The 22,662-nt window shown below is 37.6% G+C and overlaps 1 protein-coding gene across 4 annotated transcripts in view; it reads left to right on the top strand.

Moving 5' to 3' along the window:
- SAMD3 (sterile alpha motif domain containing 3) overlaps nt 1-20,852 on the top strand; it is a 53,485-nt gene extending 32,633 nt beyond the window's left edge. For all 4 annotated transcript variants that reach the window (XM_032843462.1, XM_032843461.1, XM_032843463.1 and 1 more), the window contains 4 exons: nt 14,210-14,410; nt 19,384-19,555; nt 20,060-20,142; nt 20,372-20,852. In XM_032843462.1, the coding sequence (XP_032699353.1) occupies nt 14,210-14,410; nt 19,384-19,555; nt 20,060-20,142; nt 20,372-20,656 (741 nt within the window). In that variant the 3' untranslated portion in view covers nt 20,657-20,852. The remainder of the gene's footprint in view (nt 1-14,209; nt 14,411-19,383; nt 19,556-20,059; nt 20,143-20,371) is intronic.
- Nucleotides 20,853-22,662: the final 1,810 nt, after the last annotated feature.

Genomic DNA, 22,662 nt, shown 5'->3' with positions numbered 1-22,662 from the left:
ACACCCATATATATGACTTACTATAAATGGTATTTTATACTTCATTCCTGTTTCACTTTTCTCACTAACACTCTTTATGACTCATTCGTATTAGTGTACTTCTAGTCCATGATTGCAATGAATTATAAAGTACTCCGGCCCCAAGCCCTGCTCCTCCTGACTAGGAACTACAGCATAGAGAATACCGTCATCCATGTCTGCTTCTGGACCTACCTATGTGTTACTGCTTTCGGTTGTCTCCCCAGAAATGGAGTCATGGGGTGGAGGGTGTGCATTTACTTACATTTGACTGATTAGTCTCCAGATGACTTTGTCTCATTCCCACAGTCATGCATCTTCCTGTATTCCTGCCAACCCTTGGCATTATCAGTCTTCTACATTTTGCCAAGTCTATTAGGTAGCAAGTGTAATGTCATTCTTGTCATGATTTACATTTCCCTGGGTAACTAATGAGTCTGAGAATCTCTTCACTATGTTCGTTAGCCTTTTGAGTTTCCTCTTTTAGAAAGCTCCCTCTTTAGATCCATTGCCCATTTTTTAATGAGTTGGCATCTTTTTTTTTTTTTTTTGCTAATTTGAAGGAAGCAGTCCTTCCCATGCCCTAAGTCACAAAGACATTCATTCTTCTACTCTTTGTTCTATTAAATATATTGTTTTCACTTTCATGTTTAGCTCTTTAAGTCATGTGGAGTCCATCTTTTCTGCTATGAAGTAGGGATCTCCTCAGAATGAGCCACTTTCTTAACATCAGTTGCTAAAAATCCATCCTCTCTCATTGATTTAGGGTGACACTTATTGTATATTAAGTTCCCAAATAGACGTGGGTGTGTTCTGGGCACTGTCTCTTTGTCCCATTAGTCTCTTATTCTGTTTTTATGCCATTGCCACATGACATGATGACTTAGTGTTTATTGCTTAGTATCATGTCAGTGCTTAGTGTACAGACATTTTTTGTTGCCTGTGGAAGATGGGCATGGTCAGGAAATTTCCTCAGTAAAGCAGTTTCAGAATAAGGGGAATGACAGGAGATCCTTTTCTCAGGAATCATCCCCTAGGACTCACAGAACTGGAGCTTAGGCTAGGGATGCCACATTCAAGTGGGAGGGTTGGACCAAAAGAAGGTTCTGGGGATCTGTCAGCACCAGAAGCATCAGGATAAGCTATGTCTTACTCATGTGGAAAACCTTCTGTGACATGATGGGGATACCCTGCTGGAGGAATCCTGCCCCTGTCTTCCTGGGGAGGAGGTGGTGGTGGCATCTGGTCTGCATGAGGCCCTGGGCCTGGATCCATACAAGGTCACAGCCTGATGCTCATCCTTCCTTGGAAGTCTCTTCACCAGAGGATCCTTAGATGGTCTTCTTGAGCCTCTGCCAGATGCCCCATTTGAAACATTAGGATGTAAATATACTTTTGAAATGCTTAAATTCTTCTTTATCATTTTTTTTGACTATTGCATGCATTTTTAAAATTTATTTATTTATTTTATTAACATATAATGTATTATTTGCTTCAGGGGTACAGGTCTGTAAATCATCAGTCTTAAACAATTCACAGCACTCACCACAGCACATACCCTCCCTAGTTTCCATAACCCAGCCATCCCATTCATTCCCCCACCCTCCTTCCCTCCAGCAACCTTCAGTTTGTTTCCTGAGATTAAGAGTCTCTTATGGTTTGGCTCCCTCTCTTGTCCCATCTTGTTTCATTTTTCCCTCCCTTCCCCCACAACCTCCCCGCCCCCCGCCCTGCCTTTCAAATTCCTCATGTGAGTGAGATCATGTGATAACTGTCTTTCTCTGATTGACTGATTTTGCTTAGCATAGTACCCTCTAGTTCTATCCACTTTGTTGCAAATGGCAAGATTTCATGTTTTTGATGGCTGCATAGTATTCCATTGTATGTATCTACCACATCTTCTTTATACATTCATCTGTTGATGAACATCTAGGCTCTTTACATAGTTTGGCTATTGTGGACATTGCTGCTATAAACATTGGGATGCATGGGCCCCTTTGTATCACTACATTTGTATCTTTAGGGTAAATACCCAGTAGTGTAATTGCTAGGTTGTAGGGTAGCTCTATTTTCAAGTTTTTGAGGAATCTCCATATTGTTTTCCAGAGTGGCTTTCCCAGCTTGCATTCCCACCAACAGTGTAGGAGGGTTCCCCTTTCTTGGCATCCTCGCCAACACCTGTCAGTTCCCGACTTGTTAATTTTAGCCATTCTGACTGGTATGAGGTGGTATCTCACTTTGGTTTTGATTTGTATTTCCCTGATGCTGAGTGATGTGGAGCACTTTTTCATGTGTCTCTTGGCCATTTGTACATCTTTGGAGAAATGTCTGTTTATGTCTTCTGCCCATTTCTTGATTGGATTATTTGTTCCTTGGGTGTTGAGTTTGGTAAGTTCCTTATAGATTTTGGATACTACTCTTATCTGATACGTCATTTGTAAATATTGTCTCCTATTCTGTCAGTTGTCTTTTGGTTTTGTTGACTGTTTGTTTTGACGTGCAAAAGCTTTTTATCTTGATTGTATGCATTTTCTTTTAAGTTATTGAGGTTTCTTTCAGCCAGCAGAACCCTCAACCTATTATCATCAACTTTTTGCTCATGGGATATAAGCCACTTTGATAAGAAGCTTTCTTTCAAAATTTTCTGAAAAAAATTTGGCTTGACTTTTTCAGGTCTCCAGTTCTTTACAGTTATGACTGATCTTTTCATTTACCTTGAAAAGATTCTCCTCTGTCTTTATGAGTTACATTAACTCTAAATTGGATATTTGGTGAAAATTTATTCTGTTTTCTTGAAGCAGTACAGAAAGGACTCTGAAGTTTCTACAGGAGCTTTGGCTTCTTTCTAATTTGTTTTTTCTAATTGCAATGAGGTTCTCTCAGTTGAGAGACTTTTAATATGATCTTTAAGTTCATAGATTGTTTTATCAATTAATTTGCTTATGTTTAGTTTCTTTTTAAGAGTTTTCAACAAATGACTTAATTTCTTTTTTTAATAAATGACTTAATCTATAAATCAGTTTCTTCAAAACTGCCTTTAATACCATCTTCTCAGAGGTCTTCTTTTAATGATGTATTTGTTATATCCAGTTCGGTGTCCCTACAATCCATTTTGTCTTCTCCAGAAATAACAGTTGTTCTAGTCTTCTAGTTCCTTATTTATCATCTGCTTAGAGGTTCTGTTCATTATTGAAAGTGGGGTATTCAAGTCTTCAAATACTATTATTATTTAACTGTTTCTTTCTCCTTTTAAGTCTGTTTTTGCCACATGAGTTTTGGGACTCTGTTGTTAGGTGTATGTAAATTGATATTATTATATCTTCTTGAGGGATTGGTTCTCTTTATTATAAAATATTTTCCTTTGTCTCTAGGATAATGTTCTGTTTTAAAGTTTATTTAGTCTGATATTAGTATAGCTATTCTATCTCTCTTTTGGTTTCTGTTTGCATGCTATATCTTTGCCCATCTTTTTTTACCTTTAAACAATTTGGGTCTGAATCTAAAGTGTGTCTCCAGTAGACAGCATATATTTGGATCATTTGTATAATCTATTCTGCCAATTATTAAATATAATTACTTATAAATTAGAATTTATGTTTCCTATTTATTTGTTTTTTACTCACTTTTTGTTTATTCTTTAATTACTGCCTTCTTTTGTGTGTGTTTTTTTTTAATTTTCTAGTGTACTAATTCAATTTCACTTATTGTTTCTTTTAGTATATATACATTTTTAGTTAATCCCTTAGTGGTTGCCCTGAAAATTAGAACTAACATCTTAATTTTTAAAGATCTAGCTTGAATTAATATCAATTTAATTACAATAGAATACAAAACCTTTGTCCCTATATAACTCTATCCCTTTCCCCTTTTGTGCTGTTATTGTCACATAAATCACATTTTATATACTGTATGACCATCAACACAGATTTATAATTATTGCTTCATGCTACTGTCTTTAAAATATGATGGAAAAAAAGTTACAAACAGAAAATACATTTATGCTGTCTTTTATATATAAATGACCTATACCAGGGCTCTATTTTCTTCATGTGGATTTGAGTCACAGTCAGATGTCCTTGTATCTATTTGCAAGTGATCGAGTATCTAAGTTTTTATTTATTTGGGAATGTCTTAAATTGCTCTTTCATATTTGAAAAGTGTTTTGCTGAATATAGAATTCATTTTGTTCATTGTTCTCTGGCTTGAGAATTGGGAGTTCTGGTATCTCAGTTAAATGGTTTTGGCTGCAGTGGACAGACGACCTTGTCTAAAACTGGTCTAAATTATAAGGAGAACTTTGCTCTCACATTACAAGAAACTTAGGGGTAGAGGACTGAGAACATTATAGCTCCTCACCAATTTAACCATCTTGTTTCCTTATGACAATCAGTGGGATTGTTACTTCTCCACTATCTTGAAGTTAGATGTGGCCTTAAGACTGACTTTACCCAAGAAATGTGAGCAGAAGTGCCATGTACATTGGTCATCCAGTGTGCAACGCCCCATCTTCCCCCATTCTTTATCAGTGATGCCTAACAACATTGCAGGTGGTGGAGTCAGGTCCCTGGGTGAGGAGAACGAGGACCTGGGCCCCAAGATGGGCACGTCACATGAGCTACAAATAAATTTTCGTTGCTCTAAGGTTTGGGGGTTGTCAGGTACAGCAGCATAATTTTGCCTATTCTGAGTGATACCAGGGGGTCCCAGTATAGTATTTCAGGCTTTGGATCCACACCTCAGTTATTCTCTTTGTGTTGGCTCCATGAAGTTACAGAGGCATTTTTGAGGGTCTCACTGATCCTGCCATCCTTAGCCCAGGGATTTTATCGTCTGTATCTTTGTTCTCTATCTGGATTGGGGAGCTCTAGGAAAAATATTACCATATATGATAATCAAAATGCTTACAACAGAGAGAAACTTTATTTTGCTTTATGTAAAAAATACCTAGTTTTCATTTTTTCAGCTAATCCATTTGGAGATTCTTTCTAGTTCTCAGGATGGAGCAGATCATGTCCATTGTAACCTTAGTTAAGGACATTTCTCAGAGTCTGAAACATGGCAGAAACAAAACTAATACCTTGTCCCATCTGATGTGAACTATCCTATCAGACATGTGGTGACAGTTTCTTTCAAGAGATTAACTTGTGTTTTTGAAAAAAACAACAATAAAAACCTCTACCTAATGTCCAGGACAATGATTCAGACATTCAATAAACCTTAAAGGTTGTTCTTATATTCCCAAATCCTCCAAACATTTGCTAAGTAAATAGATAAATCTGCCAGGTGCTAAATTACTAAGCTGACTTAGTAATTGATTCGTTTCTATCTTACAACATTTTCTTTTCCTTAGTAATATGATTCATTTATTAAAACATTTTCTTTTCCTCCTTATTAGGTATCCTGTACTTCCTAACTTTGAAAGTCATGCAGGAGTCTTGTGTGTTAGCTTTCCTTTGCTTAGAAGTGAAATGGAATCAAAAGTTATGCAAAAACTGCTGAAAGGCCAAATGCTTAAGAATATCTTGTAGGTTTCTTTGGATTTCTTTTATGGCATTTACTGTTTGCTTCTTACTGCACCTGACACATAATGATTTATTGAATAAATACTAATCATTTTTATAGGCTTTTGAACAGCCATTTCTCTCATGATGCAGAACTGAAGAAAAATGTTGAAGAAAAATGTTGAGTTAATTGCATTCGGGATATAATTCGATGACTGCCATCAGCAGGGGGCACATGCGCTGATGCGTGAAGTTTTACAAGTCAGCTGTGCTCTTAGAACCCTGGGCCAAGAGGCTGCCATTTCCCTGATGACTGACTGAGCCACACACCTGAATGCTAAGCAAAGAGACTTTTCAAGTTACATAGAGGAACATCATTTCCACAGTCCTTGTGATGACCATGGAATTGAAAACAGGGATGATTGGAATGTGATATGTAGAAAACCCTAGCCCCTAACATAGCACTGTCCAGCAGAAATAGAAGACGGACCACATGTGTAATTTGAAATTCTCCTGTAGCCACGTTTAAAAAAATAAAGAAAAGTAAAGGAAGCAGGTGGAATTATTATATTAGTATGTTTTATATAACCCAGTATATCTACAAAACTATCACTTCAACATCCAGTCATTATGAAAAATTGTTAACGAGGTGTTTTATTTTTATTTTTACTTTGTGGTATACTAAGTCTTTGAAAGTCTGCATTTGAAAGCCTACATCTCAGTGTGGACTAGCCACAGTTCAAGTGTTCAGTTGCCTCCTGTGGCCACCAGACTAGGTGACTCCAAGAAACACACCCGTCTAGGAATTAGAAGGTGAGATGACACTCTCTTGGAAATACTGTAGTTGGCTGGGAGCATGACCAATTATCTGCTGATGATGTTCAGAGCTCCAGACCCCGAATCTTAGGTTCAAGACCTTTCCATCTGGCCTTTAAAGTAGATTTTTAAGGATATACATATAAGAATTATTAAATTGACACAACTAGACACCTTCTTTGTAAACTTATTCAGATTGTAGGATGCCGAGCAACATTCTGTTCAATAAAAAAAGTCAGGGTGAGTTTTTATTCATCTCTGTGCGGGAAATAGTTATAACTATTTTGAACCATGCTGTGTCTTACTATATCAAAAGCAGTCTCAATTTTCTGTTCAAATCTCACTTAGAGTGTCCTCCTTATTTCTCTCTCTTTTTTTAAGATTTTATTTATTTATTTGACAGGCAGAGATCACAAGTAGGCAGAGAGGCAGGCAGAAAGAGAGAGAGAAGCAGGCTTCCTGTTGAGCAGAGGGCCCGATGCGGGGCTCGATCCCAGGACCCTGAGATCATGACCTGAGTCGAAGGCAGAGGCTTTAACCCACTGAGTCACCCAGGCACCCTGTCCTCCTTATTTCTGTTCCAGCCATGGGCTTAGATGACTGTGCTCTCTGCTACTTTACCCAAGTCCCCCAGAGCTGCAGGGCACGGTGCTGTTGGAGCCAAGGGCCCACTCTCTGTTACCAGCACTCATGTGGTCAAGGAGGTGTGGCCTAAGCTCATTACCCATTTTGGATCCAACTCAAATTAATGTTCTTGTTCATTTATTCTGATTCCTTTGAAGTCACAGATCCTACAGATGACTCCTACACTGCCCTTCATTGTGTCTATTCGTTGGGATTCCTTGGCTAGGTGTGATCTGTTCCCTGCTTCACGGTTTCTTCTTTCCATTACTTCTTGAGCACGTTTCCCTCCACCTCCCCGCCCCACCATCTTTACTGCTGAGACAGACACGTAGCAGCCAACTCTGCTGCTGCTCTGTAAAATTCAGGCTTCTCTCATCCCCCGGTTCCCTCTTGTCAATGCGTACTGCTAAGGAAACCAGCCTGTCGGAACAAGGCCATCCATCGTTTTGGAGAAGTCGGGTTATGCTAAGACCAGAAGCCCTGCACCTGGCCATCTCCGTGCTCGAGAAAGTCACTTCCTCTTTGAAAGTCTCAAATTGCTCATCAGTAAAGTGAGAAGCACAGGCCAGACACTGTCCAAGTTCCTTCTGGCTCTAACAATACATGAATCATTAAAAGGTGAGAATTTGAAATTCTGAAGCAGCCTGCTATTCCTTTGAATGCAGTACTTCAATCTAAGATAGGATTTTCTGACATTATGTTGGTCCAATCAGGTAGAAGCTTTCCAGAAACTTTGCTTTCTATGACATTTCATGAATTGGGTGGGGGCGTTAGGGGAAGCCATTCATTATGTGTATACTTGTCTATAAATGTCAATAGTACCAATTTTAGAACTCCCACTACAGTACAATAAAATGAAAGCTGTTTATAATTACAAACATTCCCTTTCCTTTTTAAAAATTAAGATTTTCCTTTTTATCGAAAAACTTCTCATTATATACATTTGAGACTTACAAAAGAATCCTATATGTATAATTTATGAGATAAAGGAAACACTGTGAGCCTCACATTCAGCTTTAAAATCGGAACACTGTCCATACCTTTGTGTCTGCCCATCTTTCACTGCCCTGTACTCTGGATTTTAGGTTTCTCATTCACCTGTTTTTGAAACATATGAATTTGCCACATGTGTGAGGTGACTTATTTAGTTTTGCTTGTTTTTGCGGCTAATGTGATGATACACAGTATGTCATCGATGACTTTTTTTCTCACTCAATATATTGACTCTGGGATTCACCCAGGCTCAGTTCAGTTGTGTTATTCATTTATTTTTATATTGGCTTAAAATCTACTGTGACAGGAAAACACAGTTTATTTGGATAATCTTTAATTGGCAGACATTTGCCTGGTTTCTAGTTTTTGCCTCTGTGAGCTATGCTGCTGTGATCGTTCCTTTTGTATATCTTGGTATCTATGTGCAAGTTCTTTCCAAGGGTATACATGTAGGAGTGGAATTGCTGGCACATATTCAACTGTATTAGACAATGCCAATTGTTCTCCTGGTTGCTACAGACATTTAAACTCACTGAACTGAGTTTAAACTGCCACACCCCCAAGTAAGATACCATTTTGATCAGATATCAAGATAACTCCCTCCCACCTCAAGTAAGATACCAATAGGTTGGGAGTAAAATGTTACTTGTTCTTATTTTCATTTTAATTGCTTATGAGCTTTATCATCTTTCATATTTATGAAATACTCAAGTTTTCCTCTCTGTAAAATGCCCAGTCATGTCTTTTACCTATTTTTCTGAGGTTGCCCCTTTTTCTTATTTATTTGTAAGAATTCTTTATATATTCTGTATTCTACTCCACCAGTTTTATCATTGTGAGTATCTTCTAGTTTGTGCCTTGCCTTTTGAATTTCTTTATGAAAACTGTTGACTGAAAGTTTGTAATTTCAATGTAGTTAGATTTATTAGTCATTTCTCTTATGATTAGTACTTTTAGGAACCTCTTTCCTACCTTGAAATGATAAGAATTATTTATATATATATATATATTTAAATTTAAAGATCTGCCTTAACATTTAAGTACTTAAGCCATGTGTAATTTACTTTTGTATAAGGTGTGTGGTATAGATCTGTTTTCTTTTTTCCCATATGGCTAGACAGTTTTCTGTACCTTTTGTAAAACAGTCCTATTTCCCAGGCATTTGTGTTGTCATCTCTGTTCTTTACAGAGATCTGTGTCTAGAAGCTCTGCCATGTTGCCCTAGTAATGTTATCTATCCCCGCATGAATATCAACTTTCCCTATTTACATATTACATAGTTGTAAACGTCTTGATAGTTTCCAGTCTCTATCACTAACTAATTGTTATTTTTTTAAGAGTGCCTTGGTTATCCTTGGGCTTTTTAATCTTTCATGTGAATTTCAGAATCATCTTGTTGAATTCTTAAAACATTAATTTTTGGTTTTTGATAGATTTAGAATTTGATAAAAATATTATTGAATATATATCTCCATTTGAAGGAAGGTGATACTTCCTTATGATACTGAGTTTTTCTAACAGTGAATATGGTAGATCTATTAATTTGTCTCATTAGTATTTTCTAATATTTTTATAATTTTCTCCATAAAGGACCTACATATCTATTATTAGTTGTATTCCCAGGTGCTTTTTACTTTTTGTTGCAACTGTAAAAAAATTACATATTCTGTTTGTTAACAAATTTTTAATATTTATCTTACATTCAGTTGTTTGTAAAACTCTCTCCCCAACTCTAATAAATTATATGTACATCATTTTGGGTTTTTCTCTTAAATAATCAGATCACATCAACTATGAAAGAGGACAGTTTGTTTCTATCTTTCCAATTTCCATGCCTTTTGTTTCTCTTTCTTATCTTACTACGCTGGGTAAGATCTCTAGTAAAAGACTGAATAAGAGTATAGCAGAGCAGCATTGTCTTGTTTCTGATTTTAAGGAAAATTTTAAAATTTCAACATTAAAAATGTTAGTTCTAAGTTTCTGGTAGATAACTTCATAAGTTTCAAAAATTCCTCTTTTTATTTTGATGAACATTTTTCCTTTAATTTTAAAGGGATGTTGAATTTTATACATATTTTTTCAAGTTGAATTTATACATATATTTTTCTGCATTATTTCAAATGTGGTCATTTAAAAAAAACTTTGATTGGTTAATGCAGTATATGGTATTTATGCATACTTAGAAAATCCAGGTTAATTACAGAACTGTTCATATGTCAAAATTCTCAAAACCTATTTATTTTTGTTTCTATCACAGTGACCCTAAAATTCAGATTTCAGGGGTGCCTGCGTGGCTCAGTCTGTTGAGCATCCAACTCTTGATTTTGGCTCAGGTCATGAAATTGGGGTTGTGGGATCGAGTCCTGCATTGGGCTCCCAAGTTCAGTGGGGAGTCTGTTTTCCTTTCTCTCTCTGTTTTTTCTTCTCTGCCTGTTTCCTCTGCTCATGCTTTCTAAAATAAAAAATCTTTTTAAAAAATTCAGATTTCAGTATGAAAGGTATGTGAAATGTAATGGGTAAATCAATCATATTTCCCTTTAGTTTACTATAGTTCCTTTAGTAATGTCAGTAATGTTGTTCTTTGTTCTCAACATTTATAATTTTGTTCATGAATGAGACTGACTTGTAATTTTCCTCTTACAGTGTTCTTTCAAGTTTGGGGAGTCTTAGAATAGGTTGGAATCCTTCATAGAATTCCTTTTTCCCCCGACCCTCCTGACCCCGACTTCCTTATACAATTTGCATAAATTTGGAACACTCTGTTTTGAAAGTTTAGTAGAATTTGTCTATAAAACTTCCAGGTCTTGGCATATTCCTTGTGGAAAAACTTATTTTCTATTTATATTTATGTAAGATTATAGGGTTTTATTAGTCTGTTGGTAAGTTATCCTTTTCTAGAGATTTGATCACTTGGTCTGTCTTGCTAGTCATCCTACGTTCATAGAAAGTGGATCTACCTGAAGCTCTCTCATGTTCTTGAAAAGCCCTTATGTAGGAATATTTTAGGCCTATTATTTATTTTTTTTCATTTTTTATAAATGACATCTGCTCATATTCTGGTCAGCTAAACAGTTTGCCAACTTGTTAACTCAAGTGCAGTTCTGCTGAGTATCCCCTCAACAAATTTTTCTTTCTTTCTTCTTTCTTTTTCTCTTTCTTTCTTTCTTACGGCAGGAGGCAGTTTGTTGTTTGTTTAGTTATTGTTTTAAAATATTTTATTTACTTGTTAATTTTTTTAAAGATTTTATTTACTTATTTGAGAAAGAGAGAGAGCATAAGCAGGGTGAGAGGCAGAGGGAGAAGCAGACTCCCCACTGAGCAGGAAGCCTGACATGGGACTCAATCACAGGACTCTAGGATCATGACCTGAGCTGAAGACAGATACCCAACTGACTGAGCCACCCAGGTGCCCCTTAAATATTTTACTTAAATTCTAGTTAGTTAACATACAGTGCAATATTAATTTCAGGAGTAGAATTCATTGATTCTTCACTTACATACAACAGCCAGTGCTCATCCTAAGAGCCCTCCTTAATACCATCACCCATCTATCCCATCCTCCACCCATCTCCTTCCATCAACCCTCAGTTTGTCTCCACCTTTAAGAGTCTCTTTTATGGTTTGCCTTTCTCTCTTCTTTTCCCCCTCCCATATGTTCATCTGTTTCAAAAATTTCACGTGAGTGAAATCATATAGTATTTGTCTTTCTGTGAATGACTTATTTCACTTAACATGACACACTCTAGCTCTACTCGTGTCTTTGCAGATGGTAAGATTTTCAAAAAGATTTTTTTAAAAACTGAGTCATATTCACATATGTATTCCCATTTATATTCATACTATACACACACACACACACACACCACCACCACCACCACCACCACCACCACATCATCTTTATCCATTCATTTGTCGATGGATATTTGGGCTCTTTCCATAGTTTGGCTATTGTTGATAATGCTGCTGTAAACATTGTTGTGCATATATCTCTTCGAATATGTATTTTTGTATACTTTGGATAAATAACTGGTGGTGCAATTGCTACATTGTAGGGTCGCTCTATTTTTAACTTTTTGGGGCACCTCCATACTGTTTTCCAGAGTGGCTGCATCAGTTTGCATTCCCACCAACAGTTAAGAGGGTTCCCCTTTTCTCCAAATTCTCACCAACACCTGTTTTTTCTAGTGGTGTTAATTTTGGCCATTCTGACAGGTGTGAGGCAGCATTTCATCCTGGTTTCGATTTGTATTTCCTTGATGATGAGTGAGGTTGAGCATCTTTTTATGTGTCCATTAGCCATTTGGATATCTTCTTTGGAAAAGTTTCTATTCATGTCTTCTGCCCATTTCTTAACTGGGTTATTTGTTTTTTGGATGTTGAGTTTGGTAAGTTCTTTATAGATTTTGGATACTAGCCCTTAAATGATATGTCATTTTCAAATATCTTCTCCTACTGCATAAGCTGCCTTTTAACTCAACTGTTTAACTGTTTAACTCAACTTTAACTTTTAACTCAACTTTTAACTCAACTGTTTTGTTGTTTCCTTCATGGTGCAGAAATTTTTATTTTGAAGAAGTACCAATAGTTCATTTTTGCTTGTGTTTTCCCTTGATTCCAGGGACATGTCTAGTAAGAAGTTGGTATGACAGAGGTCAAAGTTGCTATGGAAGGTCATATGCTACCTATGTTGTCCTCTTGGATTTTGATAGTTTCCTGTTTCCATCTCATGTTTTGGATTTTGATAGTATCCTATTTCCATATGATGTTTAGGCCTTTCATCCATTTTGAATTGTTTTTGTGTATGGTGTAAGAAGGTGGTCCAGTTTCATTCTTCTGCATCTTGCTGTCCAGTTTTCCCAACACCCATTTGTTGAAGGACTGTTTGTTTGTTTTTTTTCCCGATTGGATATTCTTTCCCACTTTGTCAAAGATTAGTAGACCACGTACTTGTGGGTCCATTTCTGGGATTTCTATTCTGTTCCATTTATCTATTTGTCTGTTTTTGTGCCAGTACTATACTGTCTTGATGACTATAGCTTTTTAATATAGCTTGAAGTCCAGAATCATGATGCCTCCAGCTCTGCTTTTCTTTTTCAGGATTGTGTAAGCTATTCAGGATCTTACAGATTTTAGGATTATTTGTTCTAGTTCTGTGAAAAAGGCTGGTGGTATTTTGATAAGGATTGCATTAAATGTGTAGATCACTTTGGGTAATACAGACATTTTAACAATGTTAGTTCTTCCAACCTATGAACATGGACTGTTTTTCCATTTCTTTGTGTCCTCCCCAATTTCCTTTATACATGTTTTAAGGTTTCAGAGCATAGAACTTTGACCTCTTTGATTAGGTTTATTCCTAGGTATCTTATTATTCTTGGTGCAGTTGCGAATGGCATCAATTCCCTGCTTTCTTTTTCTGCTGCTTCATTATTGGTATATAGAAATGCAACAGATTACTGTATGTTGATTTTATATCTTGCAACTTTGTTGAATTCATATATTAGTTTTAGCAGTATTTTGGTGGAGTCTTTCAGATTTTCTGCATAGAGTATCATGTCATCTGCAAATAGTGAAAGTTTTGAATTCTTCTTTGACAATTTGGATGCCTTTTATTAATTTTTGTTTTCTGATTGCTCCTCAACAAAGTTTTCTAGAAACACTTGCTTTTTTGGCTACTCAAACTGATCATCTTGGATTTTTAATATGCTAGGTATTTCCTAGTCATCCACCCCACCCAATGTACTCAAATTTATAGTAAATATAATTGACAGTTTGATGATTCAGTGTTACAAAATACCCACTGTTATTATTTTGAATTTTGATTTTATGGAATAGTAGCGCAGTTATAAAAAGGCATTTAAGAAGGAAAAATACAAACAGTAGCAATAACAAAACCTTAATTTAAACCTCTTTATCTCTTTTAATATTTAAATGAGCAGAAATAAAAAAACATTCCTGTTAAGTGAACCTTGTAGATAATCTAGGTTTCTACTAAAAGGGTATGTAGAAAATGAAGTAACTCTTACATCTGTCAAGAGAACACACTGTAAGTAATGATAGTAAGTAATGAACTATCTGATTTGCTAAAGACTGTCCATTTGTTACCCACAGTCAAGGCCAAGTGTAATTACATGTGGTAACCCTCACCTTAGGAGTCCATTACAAATGCAATAACAGCCTATGATTCAAGTTCTCACGAAGTGTTAAACTGCCACTTGAAAGATGAAACATATTGATATTTCGAAAATATTTTGCAGGAAGAAACTGTTTGCTTAGATTCTGAGACAGATGAACATATTAACTGGTTCCAGCAAGAATATATGAAAACAGAAAAGAACTGGAAAGAAATTGATAAGAGGATGAGTCAGACTTTGGAAATAAGAAGAAAGTTGATTGGCAGCAGAACACCTCTGAAGGACGTTCTTAAAATGTTTCCTTTCCTGAAGTGCCCTTATCAGGTATCTTTATTTGCTTATAATATTCTCTAATTTTAATGTCCAAATTGATTTTTTTCTTTTCTTTTGGAGTATAACAGCACTGTGTAGCAAATGGTGGGTGTGAATCTCAATAGGGTGTGTGAGACTCCACAGGCTATAACTGGGACCATTTGGTAAGAATTTCTGGAAGCATATTCTAATAACATACATACACTGCCTGCCTTCAGATTTAAAGATTTCCCTGTCATTGAATATACTGGGGAGGCTGGAGGGACCACTACTTAGGGGTGTTTTGACAGTGTGAAACATTTTCCCTTTGCATACATTTAGACAATCAAGATAGTTTACTAAGGAACTGTTAGTCTGCAGCATTACTCAAAATCTATTTCCTTTGATCCCAAATAACTTTATAAAGTGGAATATATGAAATTTAACAAATAAATCAAATACCCTTCCATTTAGTTTACTTACAGGGGCCTTTAAATGGTCCTATCACAATCTTAGTGTAATGTTAGCTGAGTACATAATGAAAGATTCATTGAAGTTTTTACCTGGGAACACATTTCATGGAAGAATTCTGTGGGCGCAATCAACTGTTTTGAAAATAAAAGTTATCCATGTTATTCTTCCTCCACAAAACGAAAAAGAACTTGCCTGCATATTTTATTTTCATAATCATGCCTATAGCAAACATCTGAGTGCTTACTTCATAGGGGGAGTATTTTCGGGGCTTCACACGGATTATTTTATCTGTTTGTCTCTCAGCAACACTACCTTAGTTATTGTTTTCTTTTCATCTTTGGGTTGCTAGGAAGAGTAATAGCCAGGAGGCTTTGGCTATTTCAAGAGTACGCCAGATTGACACACTTAACAATATATTGTTTTAAAGCAAAACCTTGTCAAACTGACAGCCCATAAACTCTGTAAGTGTAAGGAGCATATTTTAAACATGTTAGTAGTTCTCCAAGTGCCTTGCAGAATATTGTGCGTGCAATACAAATGAAATATTGATTTTTTTTTTTTTTTTTTGGAATGCTGAATGAGTTAGTGAACGGTGGGTGTCTTTGTCTGGACTGCTGTAACGAAAATATCATGGACTGGGTGGTTTATAAACAACAGAAATTTATTTCTCAATAGTTCTGGGGTTGGGGTAGTCCAAGATCAAGACACTGGTGGGTTTGGTGTCTGACGGTCTGCTTTCTGGTTCATGAACAGCGCTCTCTAGCTCTCATTTCACATGGCTGAAGGGGTAGCGTAGCTATCTGGGGACTCTTTTATAAAGGCAGGAATCCCATTTGTGAAGGTTCCACCTTCATAACCCGTCCCCTCTCAAAGGCCCCACGTCTTCATTCCATCACATTGAGCATTAGGTTTAACATATGAATTCTGGGGAGACATAAACATTCAGCTCACAGCAGTTGGTGAGACTGTCTAGACACCGACGCTGCAGCCTTAGGAGGTCTTCATGGGCGTGTGGCCTGCACAGGTTTAGTGATTCAAAGAGATAAGCTATGGTTCAGCAGCCTTTCAAAGAATGATAGATGAGAATGAATCTGAGTCGGGGGGCGGAGCAGGTTTTAGACCTAAGACTGGGTGTCTCGTACTTTGTCTTAGGTCTCTTTTTTTTCCCATTCCCTCAGGCATTTCACTCTTCATATCCAAAATATGGATTGGGATATGGTTTTTGTAATGACTGTGTTACTGAATGAATAAAGTTGTCTGTCTATTGTTTTAAACAAAAGAGTTGAACGTTTCCACTTTCTTCAGGAGGTGCCTGTCTAGGCCTTATCCAGCCAGCTGGGATTCACAATATTTATAAAACCCTTGTTGTGCTTCCTAAAATAAAAGCAAGCTCGACCTTACTTACAAACACCCAGCGAACAAACAATCCCTAGAGCAGGACAGCTGCCCCTGCTCCAAACTACTCCCACCACTTGTTGCTACTACCATTATGAAGCCCTGTGAGCCTAGGGAGCTTGTGCGCACAGGTGTGGCGGAAGAGAAGCAGCCAGCATGGGACATTGGACTGGAGAGTTTACATGGATCCTTCATCACCACCTGCATTCATCACCCTCCTCCCCTCAAAACACATTCTTTGAACAGAAAATCGGAATGATATTTAGGAACAAAGATTTTAGCCCTAGGTATACTCATAGCTACAGAGGTATTATTGCTCTACAATTTCTCACAGAACAAAGCCAGGATATATACCTTTGCATAGGTGTACATGTGTGCGCACGTGCACACACACAAAAAATCTGTATCTGTTCATATATCCATATAGCCATGAGGTTGCATTTATACCTTCAAGTCCAACCCAAACCAGAGGGCTTATTCTAATTGACTCCTTCTCCATACTTTCTGACTCTCTTTAACAGCACCCACTGGCACCCATTATCCTCAATGTATTTACTTATTTGTGTCACCTTCCCCAAACCTCATACAGCCAAACTCCTGGTCATGAATGATCAGCCACAGAAAAGCTCCTTTCTCCACACTCCATGTTTTGTCTCACAGGTTACTAATCTTAATCCTCTTTTTTTTTTCTTGTTATTCAGAATAATTTCTATTGCTCTATCTTCAAGTTCATGAAACTTTTCTTTTTTTCCCATATGCATTTCCCTATTTGGTGATGTTTTCATTTCAGTAAATGTTATTTTCAAATTGAATTTCAATTTGATTTTTTACATATATATGTATATACCCCATTTCTCTGTTGAGATGCCCCACAGTGATGATACATGGAGTTCACTGGACTTACCATGTTCCCCACTAACCCCGATTAGTGGTCCACTGAAGGTTGCCTAATAAGAAAGCCACCATGCCTTTATGAGAATGTGCATTCCAGTTTTCTGATAACTACTTTTGGACCTAGTCTTTGGGCAACTGATGATCTACCAAAATGTTCAAGAAATGATGAGACCCCATGGGTAGTATGTAACTCTTCTTTACAGAGTTTTAGGGAAAGTGATGAGTACTTTGATTCCTACCAGTGTGAGTGGTGATGAATTGTCTTATAAAGCCACCCTTAAAAAAAAAAAGTGGGGTGGGGCACCTGGGTGGCTCAGTGGGTTAAAGCCTCTGCTTTCAGCTCAGGTCATGATGCCAGGGTCCTGGGATCGAGCCCCACATTGGGCTCTCTGCTCAGCGGGGAGCCTGATTCCCTTCCTCTCTCTCTGCCTGTCTCTTTGCCTACTTGTGATCTCTGTCTGTCAAATAAATAAATAAAAATCTTAAAAAAAATGTGGGGAGAAAGGCAAGGGAAACAAGCAAAAATGAACTATTGGGACTTCATCAAGATAAAAAGGTTTTGCACAGCAAAGGAAAGTTGACAAAACCAAAAAACAACTGACAGAATGAGAGAAGATCCTTGCAAATGACATATCAGATAAACAGCTAGTATCCAAAATCTATAAAGAACTTACAAAACTCAACACCCAAGGAAAAATAATCCACTTAAGAAATGGGCAAAAGACATGAACAGACATTTCTCCAAAGACGTACAAATGGCCAATAGACACATGAATAAGTGCTCCATATCGCTCAGCATCAGGGAAATAAAAATCAAAACCACAGTGAAAGACCACCTCACTAGTCAGAATGGCTAAAATTAACAAGTCAGGAAATGACAGATGTTGGCAAGGATGTGGAGAAAGGGGAACCCTCTTACACTGTTGGTGGGAATGCATGCTGGTGCAGCCACTCTAGAAAACAGTATGGAGTTTCCTCAAAAAGTTGAAAATAGAGTTATTCTATGACCCAGCAATTGCACTACTGGGTATTTACCCAAAAGATACAAATGTAGTGATCTGAAGGGGCAGTAAAAACCCTTAACCTATAAACCCCAGTGTTTATAGTAGCAATGTCCACGATAGCCAAACAATGGAAAGAGCCCAGATGTCCGACAGATGAACAGATAAAGAAGATGTGGTATACACACACACACACACACACACACACACACACACACACACGGAATATTATGCAGCCATTAAAAATAAAATCTTGCCATTTGCAATGACATGGATGGAACTAGAGGGGATAATGCTTAGAGAAATAAGTCAGTCGGTGAAAGACAATTATCACATGATCTCACTGATATGTGGAATTTAAGAAACAAAACAGGATCACCGGGGAAGAAAGGAAAAATAAAACAAGATGAAAACAGAGGGAGACAAACCATAAGAGACTCTTAATCGTAGGAACAAACTGAGGGTTGCTGGAAGGGAGGGGAGTCGGGGGATGGGGTAACTGGTGATGGACATAAGGAGGGCATGTGACGTAATGAACCTTGGGTATAAGACTGATGAATCATAGACCTGTACCACTGAAACCAATAATACATTATATGTAATTAATTGAATTTAACATTTAAAAATGTTTAATTAAAAAAACAGTGGGGAGGCTCCAGTTGTGGTGGAATTCTCGGATGGGGAGAAATTGGGCAGTGGCAGGAAAAGGTGGTTTTGAGTAAAGGGGTTCCCATACATGTAAACTGGTTTTGCTTTTACTTTGTAATCAGATTGCCTACACCTGTTTCTCATCACTTACTTTTGTCTCTAAAGCTCTCCTCTTTTGAACACTATGGTTAGGTATTTTTAAAATTTTGCTTCCTAAAATCTAACAGTTTTCTTATTTTGCCTCTTGTTGCACACCACCTAAAGAAATACAAGGTCTTAGAATCTTACCTGGAAGCCGAATAGCCAAAATACGCATATATCGTTGGAACCCTCATTTAGTAGAGTCTGTGCAAAGTTTTAATTCTATGGGTATAGAAGTTTGCTATGTCCATTATTTATCTTATTTATCCTATTCATTTCAGATTTTTTTCCCCCTCCTCTGTCTTTAAGTCTTTACTCCTCCACTAAAGCTACTCCGATACCTTGTATATATTTTAAACTAGCATTCAAAGCTTAATATAAGCCTAAAGAGTTATTTACTTCTTACATTCTATACATTAGCTTTTCTTGTGATCTTTTTCTTCTTTTTCCTAGATGTTCAGAGAATTCCAACTTCTTACGAGAACAGATATTTATAAGAAAATAAAGCACATTTTGGAAACCTATTCAGAAAATATACTGACTTCTTTTTCAGTGATGGACAATCCAATCAATATTGCATTGCAAGAAAAAATGAAACAGCACACAGATGAAGAAATGTTGAAACGTTAGTAAACTTGGGTCTCGGGCAATCCGGTCTCAGTTACCTGGATAATTTGGGATAATTAGAAAAGCTCTGTTTTAGAAATAAGTAATTCAGTGAAACAACATGCAGGATGAAAAAAATTCTCAAATAGGGCAAGTTGAGGTACAGAATTAAAAGTACACGTGATCCTGTAAAATTATATTTAGAGGAACTAGTTAGCTGTTAGTGTCATAATACACATCATGAGATAAAGCATGCTAAAATCTTCCTAGCTGATGGACAGAGAGTACAGGGCTCTTATCTTCCAGCCATGACCTGGAGGGCAGAACATGAGATCCAGTTTTAATTAGATGGCAATGTTGGTTAAATAGTTGTGAAACACTGATGCAATAAAGCTGGTTTATTCTCTGTAGAAGGAAATGACTAAACAAACAAACAAACAAAAATCCATGTTTAAAGATGCTTTTGCTTATAGTTGGCAAAACCTTATTTTCACTTGGACTTTAAGCATATTTGTTTTGGCAGATCTGAAGATGACAGCCACATGTTTGCTTCTACCAGATGTTTTTGGGGATGATCCCAGACTCTTTGTCATTGTGAATGAGAAGGTATGCAGTATGTCAGTGATCACTGGGTTTGATGTTTCACATCTTCATATGATAATTTATTTGAAAACAGGGTGGTGGTCTCTTTTGAAGTACGGTTTCATCATATTTACAAATACGCTGCACTACGACAAGCTCATTTACTGTAATATCAGGGTTGAATTGAGGCACCTTTTATTATTTAGCTATTATCCACATCACAGAGTGGTGAGTCTATTATCTATTATTTCAGGTGCAAGTTTCCACACCTGTGTTAGAAGTCAAGAACCCTTTCAATGTCGATGTCTGCGAATTTTCTTTGTATTTAGAAAAAGAGAAGCTCACAAAGGTAGACGACTGTATTACGGCCTTGGCTGCTCTCATTGCTGCCTTCCATGTATTTGGAGTTGAGTGTCCAAGAAGACTGTCCCAAACCCTCAACTTCCTAGAGACGCTGATTTTTGATATGCACAGTCCGTGTTTTCCTTCTGTGAAAGAAAAGGAAAAGGAAGTAGGATTTCAACACCCAGTTGCTTAATGGCATGCCAAATATTGCATCAGAATTAATCTCTGGGACATCTAAAATTTTATTAAAAAAAATTGTTTTGACTTAGCATTACAGTAGAGGTAGGTGTTAGAAAATTGTCTTGTCTCAAAGATGCAAATGAATTTCAGTACCTTCTATCTTTATGCTTAGATACTGGAAATTCTTTGTGAAATTCTGTAATAAAATACTATGTTAAAGAGCTGTTGGAGTTCTAAGAAATTCAATGATCCAAGCTACACTTTTTTAAAAAAAATATTTATTTTTTCTGAGCGAGAGTGCACACGTACACAAGTGGGAGGGGTAGAGGGAGAAGGAAAAAAAATCTCAAGCAGACTCTGCACTGAGTGTGGAGCCCAATGCAGGGCTTGATCTCTTCACCCTCAGATCCCAAGCTGAGCCAAAACCTAGAGATGGGCGCTTAACTGACTGTGTTACCTAGGTGCCCCCAGAGCTACACTTTCTAGGGTTGCTTTAGTTTTTGAATGACCCTCCACTTCAGATAACTCAAGTCCTTTGATTAGGGTATTACACCTCACACTTGGCCCAATATACGCACCCTCGGAAGACTCGATACCCAGGAGCTGTACATTTGTTTCCTGTGGACTGCCTCTTTGGTCTGAATATGGCTTGGAAACATTTTGGTCTTGAACATTTTAAGAAGATGCACATACTCCCCAGTTCTTTTTCCTCCAGCTGACCTGCCTGGTCCCAGGCATTTTGGTTTCCTTCAACCACATTTGTTGAGAACAAAGGCTGCTTCATTCCTGATGTCTCCGCACGGCTAGCTGATCTCGCTGGCCCTGGTTCTGATCGCCTGTGACCTGTGTAGTCTTTCACTGCTTCCCTCCCTTGACACACAGTGATGGCCCTGTTCTTGTCTCATATCATCCTACTACTCCCTGGCTTTGACGTCAGGTGTTGGCGTGAGCCCTGGGTACTGTTCGGGTTTGTTAGGTCTGTAATATGGACCTGGTTTTTCCCTCCCAGAGCCTTCTGGGCACCAGTTTCTAGTGTTTGGCTTGGCCCCTTCCTAGACTTGCTCTGTTGCCAATCTCTGAAGTCCAGGTCCTGATGGTCTCATCCACCCAGCTCAGAGTCCCATGCCATCATTCCATTTGTTCTGTTCCTAAAGACGGTACATAAGGAGTCCTTGGGTTTGACAAGACTCAGTGCACTCTTTTCAAGTATTTTATGAGGATACATGACAACATTACAGTTTTGAGGTGCTCCTTGATAATCATCATCACAGTTTCCACAAAACCTATCAGTTTTGACAGAACAGATTGGTTTAGAGACTGAAGAGACCTAAGTGTGCTATACTTCCATCACAGTGCCATGAGCATTTTGGGGGTAACGTCATCAATTTTTTAAAAGTTTACAAAGAAAGGGATTCATATGAATTATTGAAAAATATTTATATGACATACATCTCTGGAAATACTCATTCTAATGCCCTTTTCTCTGTAAGTACTATTCTTTAAAATGTTTAAGTCAGTGAGCTAGAAAATGCGATTTGATCAGCTGCCCACCTCTACAGTGACCATTCACTACCTGCTTCAGTGACAATGGACAGGCAGAGGACCAAATCAGTCCCTATCAATTTCACCTGAACTAGTCCCTAATTCCATGATTTCTGTTTCTTCCCTTTCCCCTTCTCTGAACTGTGCCTTTCGTTCCTTACAAACTTCCCTTTATTCCCCACCGCCACCACCACTTTTTAGTTCCATAATCTGTCTTATTCTTCCTCTTCCCAAAGGAATTTACTAAATTCTTACAGAATCCTTTCCTCGGAAGTACACAGTCTCTGTGGCTAAAGGTCAATGAAAGTCTCTCTTTGTCCCCATGGGATGGGGAAGGGAGGGGTGCAGTTGCAGGAACACAGCCATGAGGTTTGGCTCTAAACATGGCAGACATGAGCTGACCGTGAGGGCAAATTCACTTAAGCTTTATTGTCTCTTCCCATGGTGCATCCCCAGTAACCCCAGCACGGCCCTGCC

Source organism: Lontra canadensis, unplaced genomic scaffold (genome assembly GCF_010015895.1).
Source record: "Lontra canadensis isolate GAN:19392208 unplaced genomic scaffold, GSC_riverotter_1.0 scaffold141, whole genome shotgun sequence".
NCBI classification, from domain to species: Eukaryota; Metazoa; Chordata; class Mammalia; order Carnivora; family Mustelidae; genus Lontra; species Lontra canadensis.
This window is presented reverse-complemented; position numbering and strand designations above follow the sequence as displayed.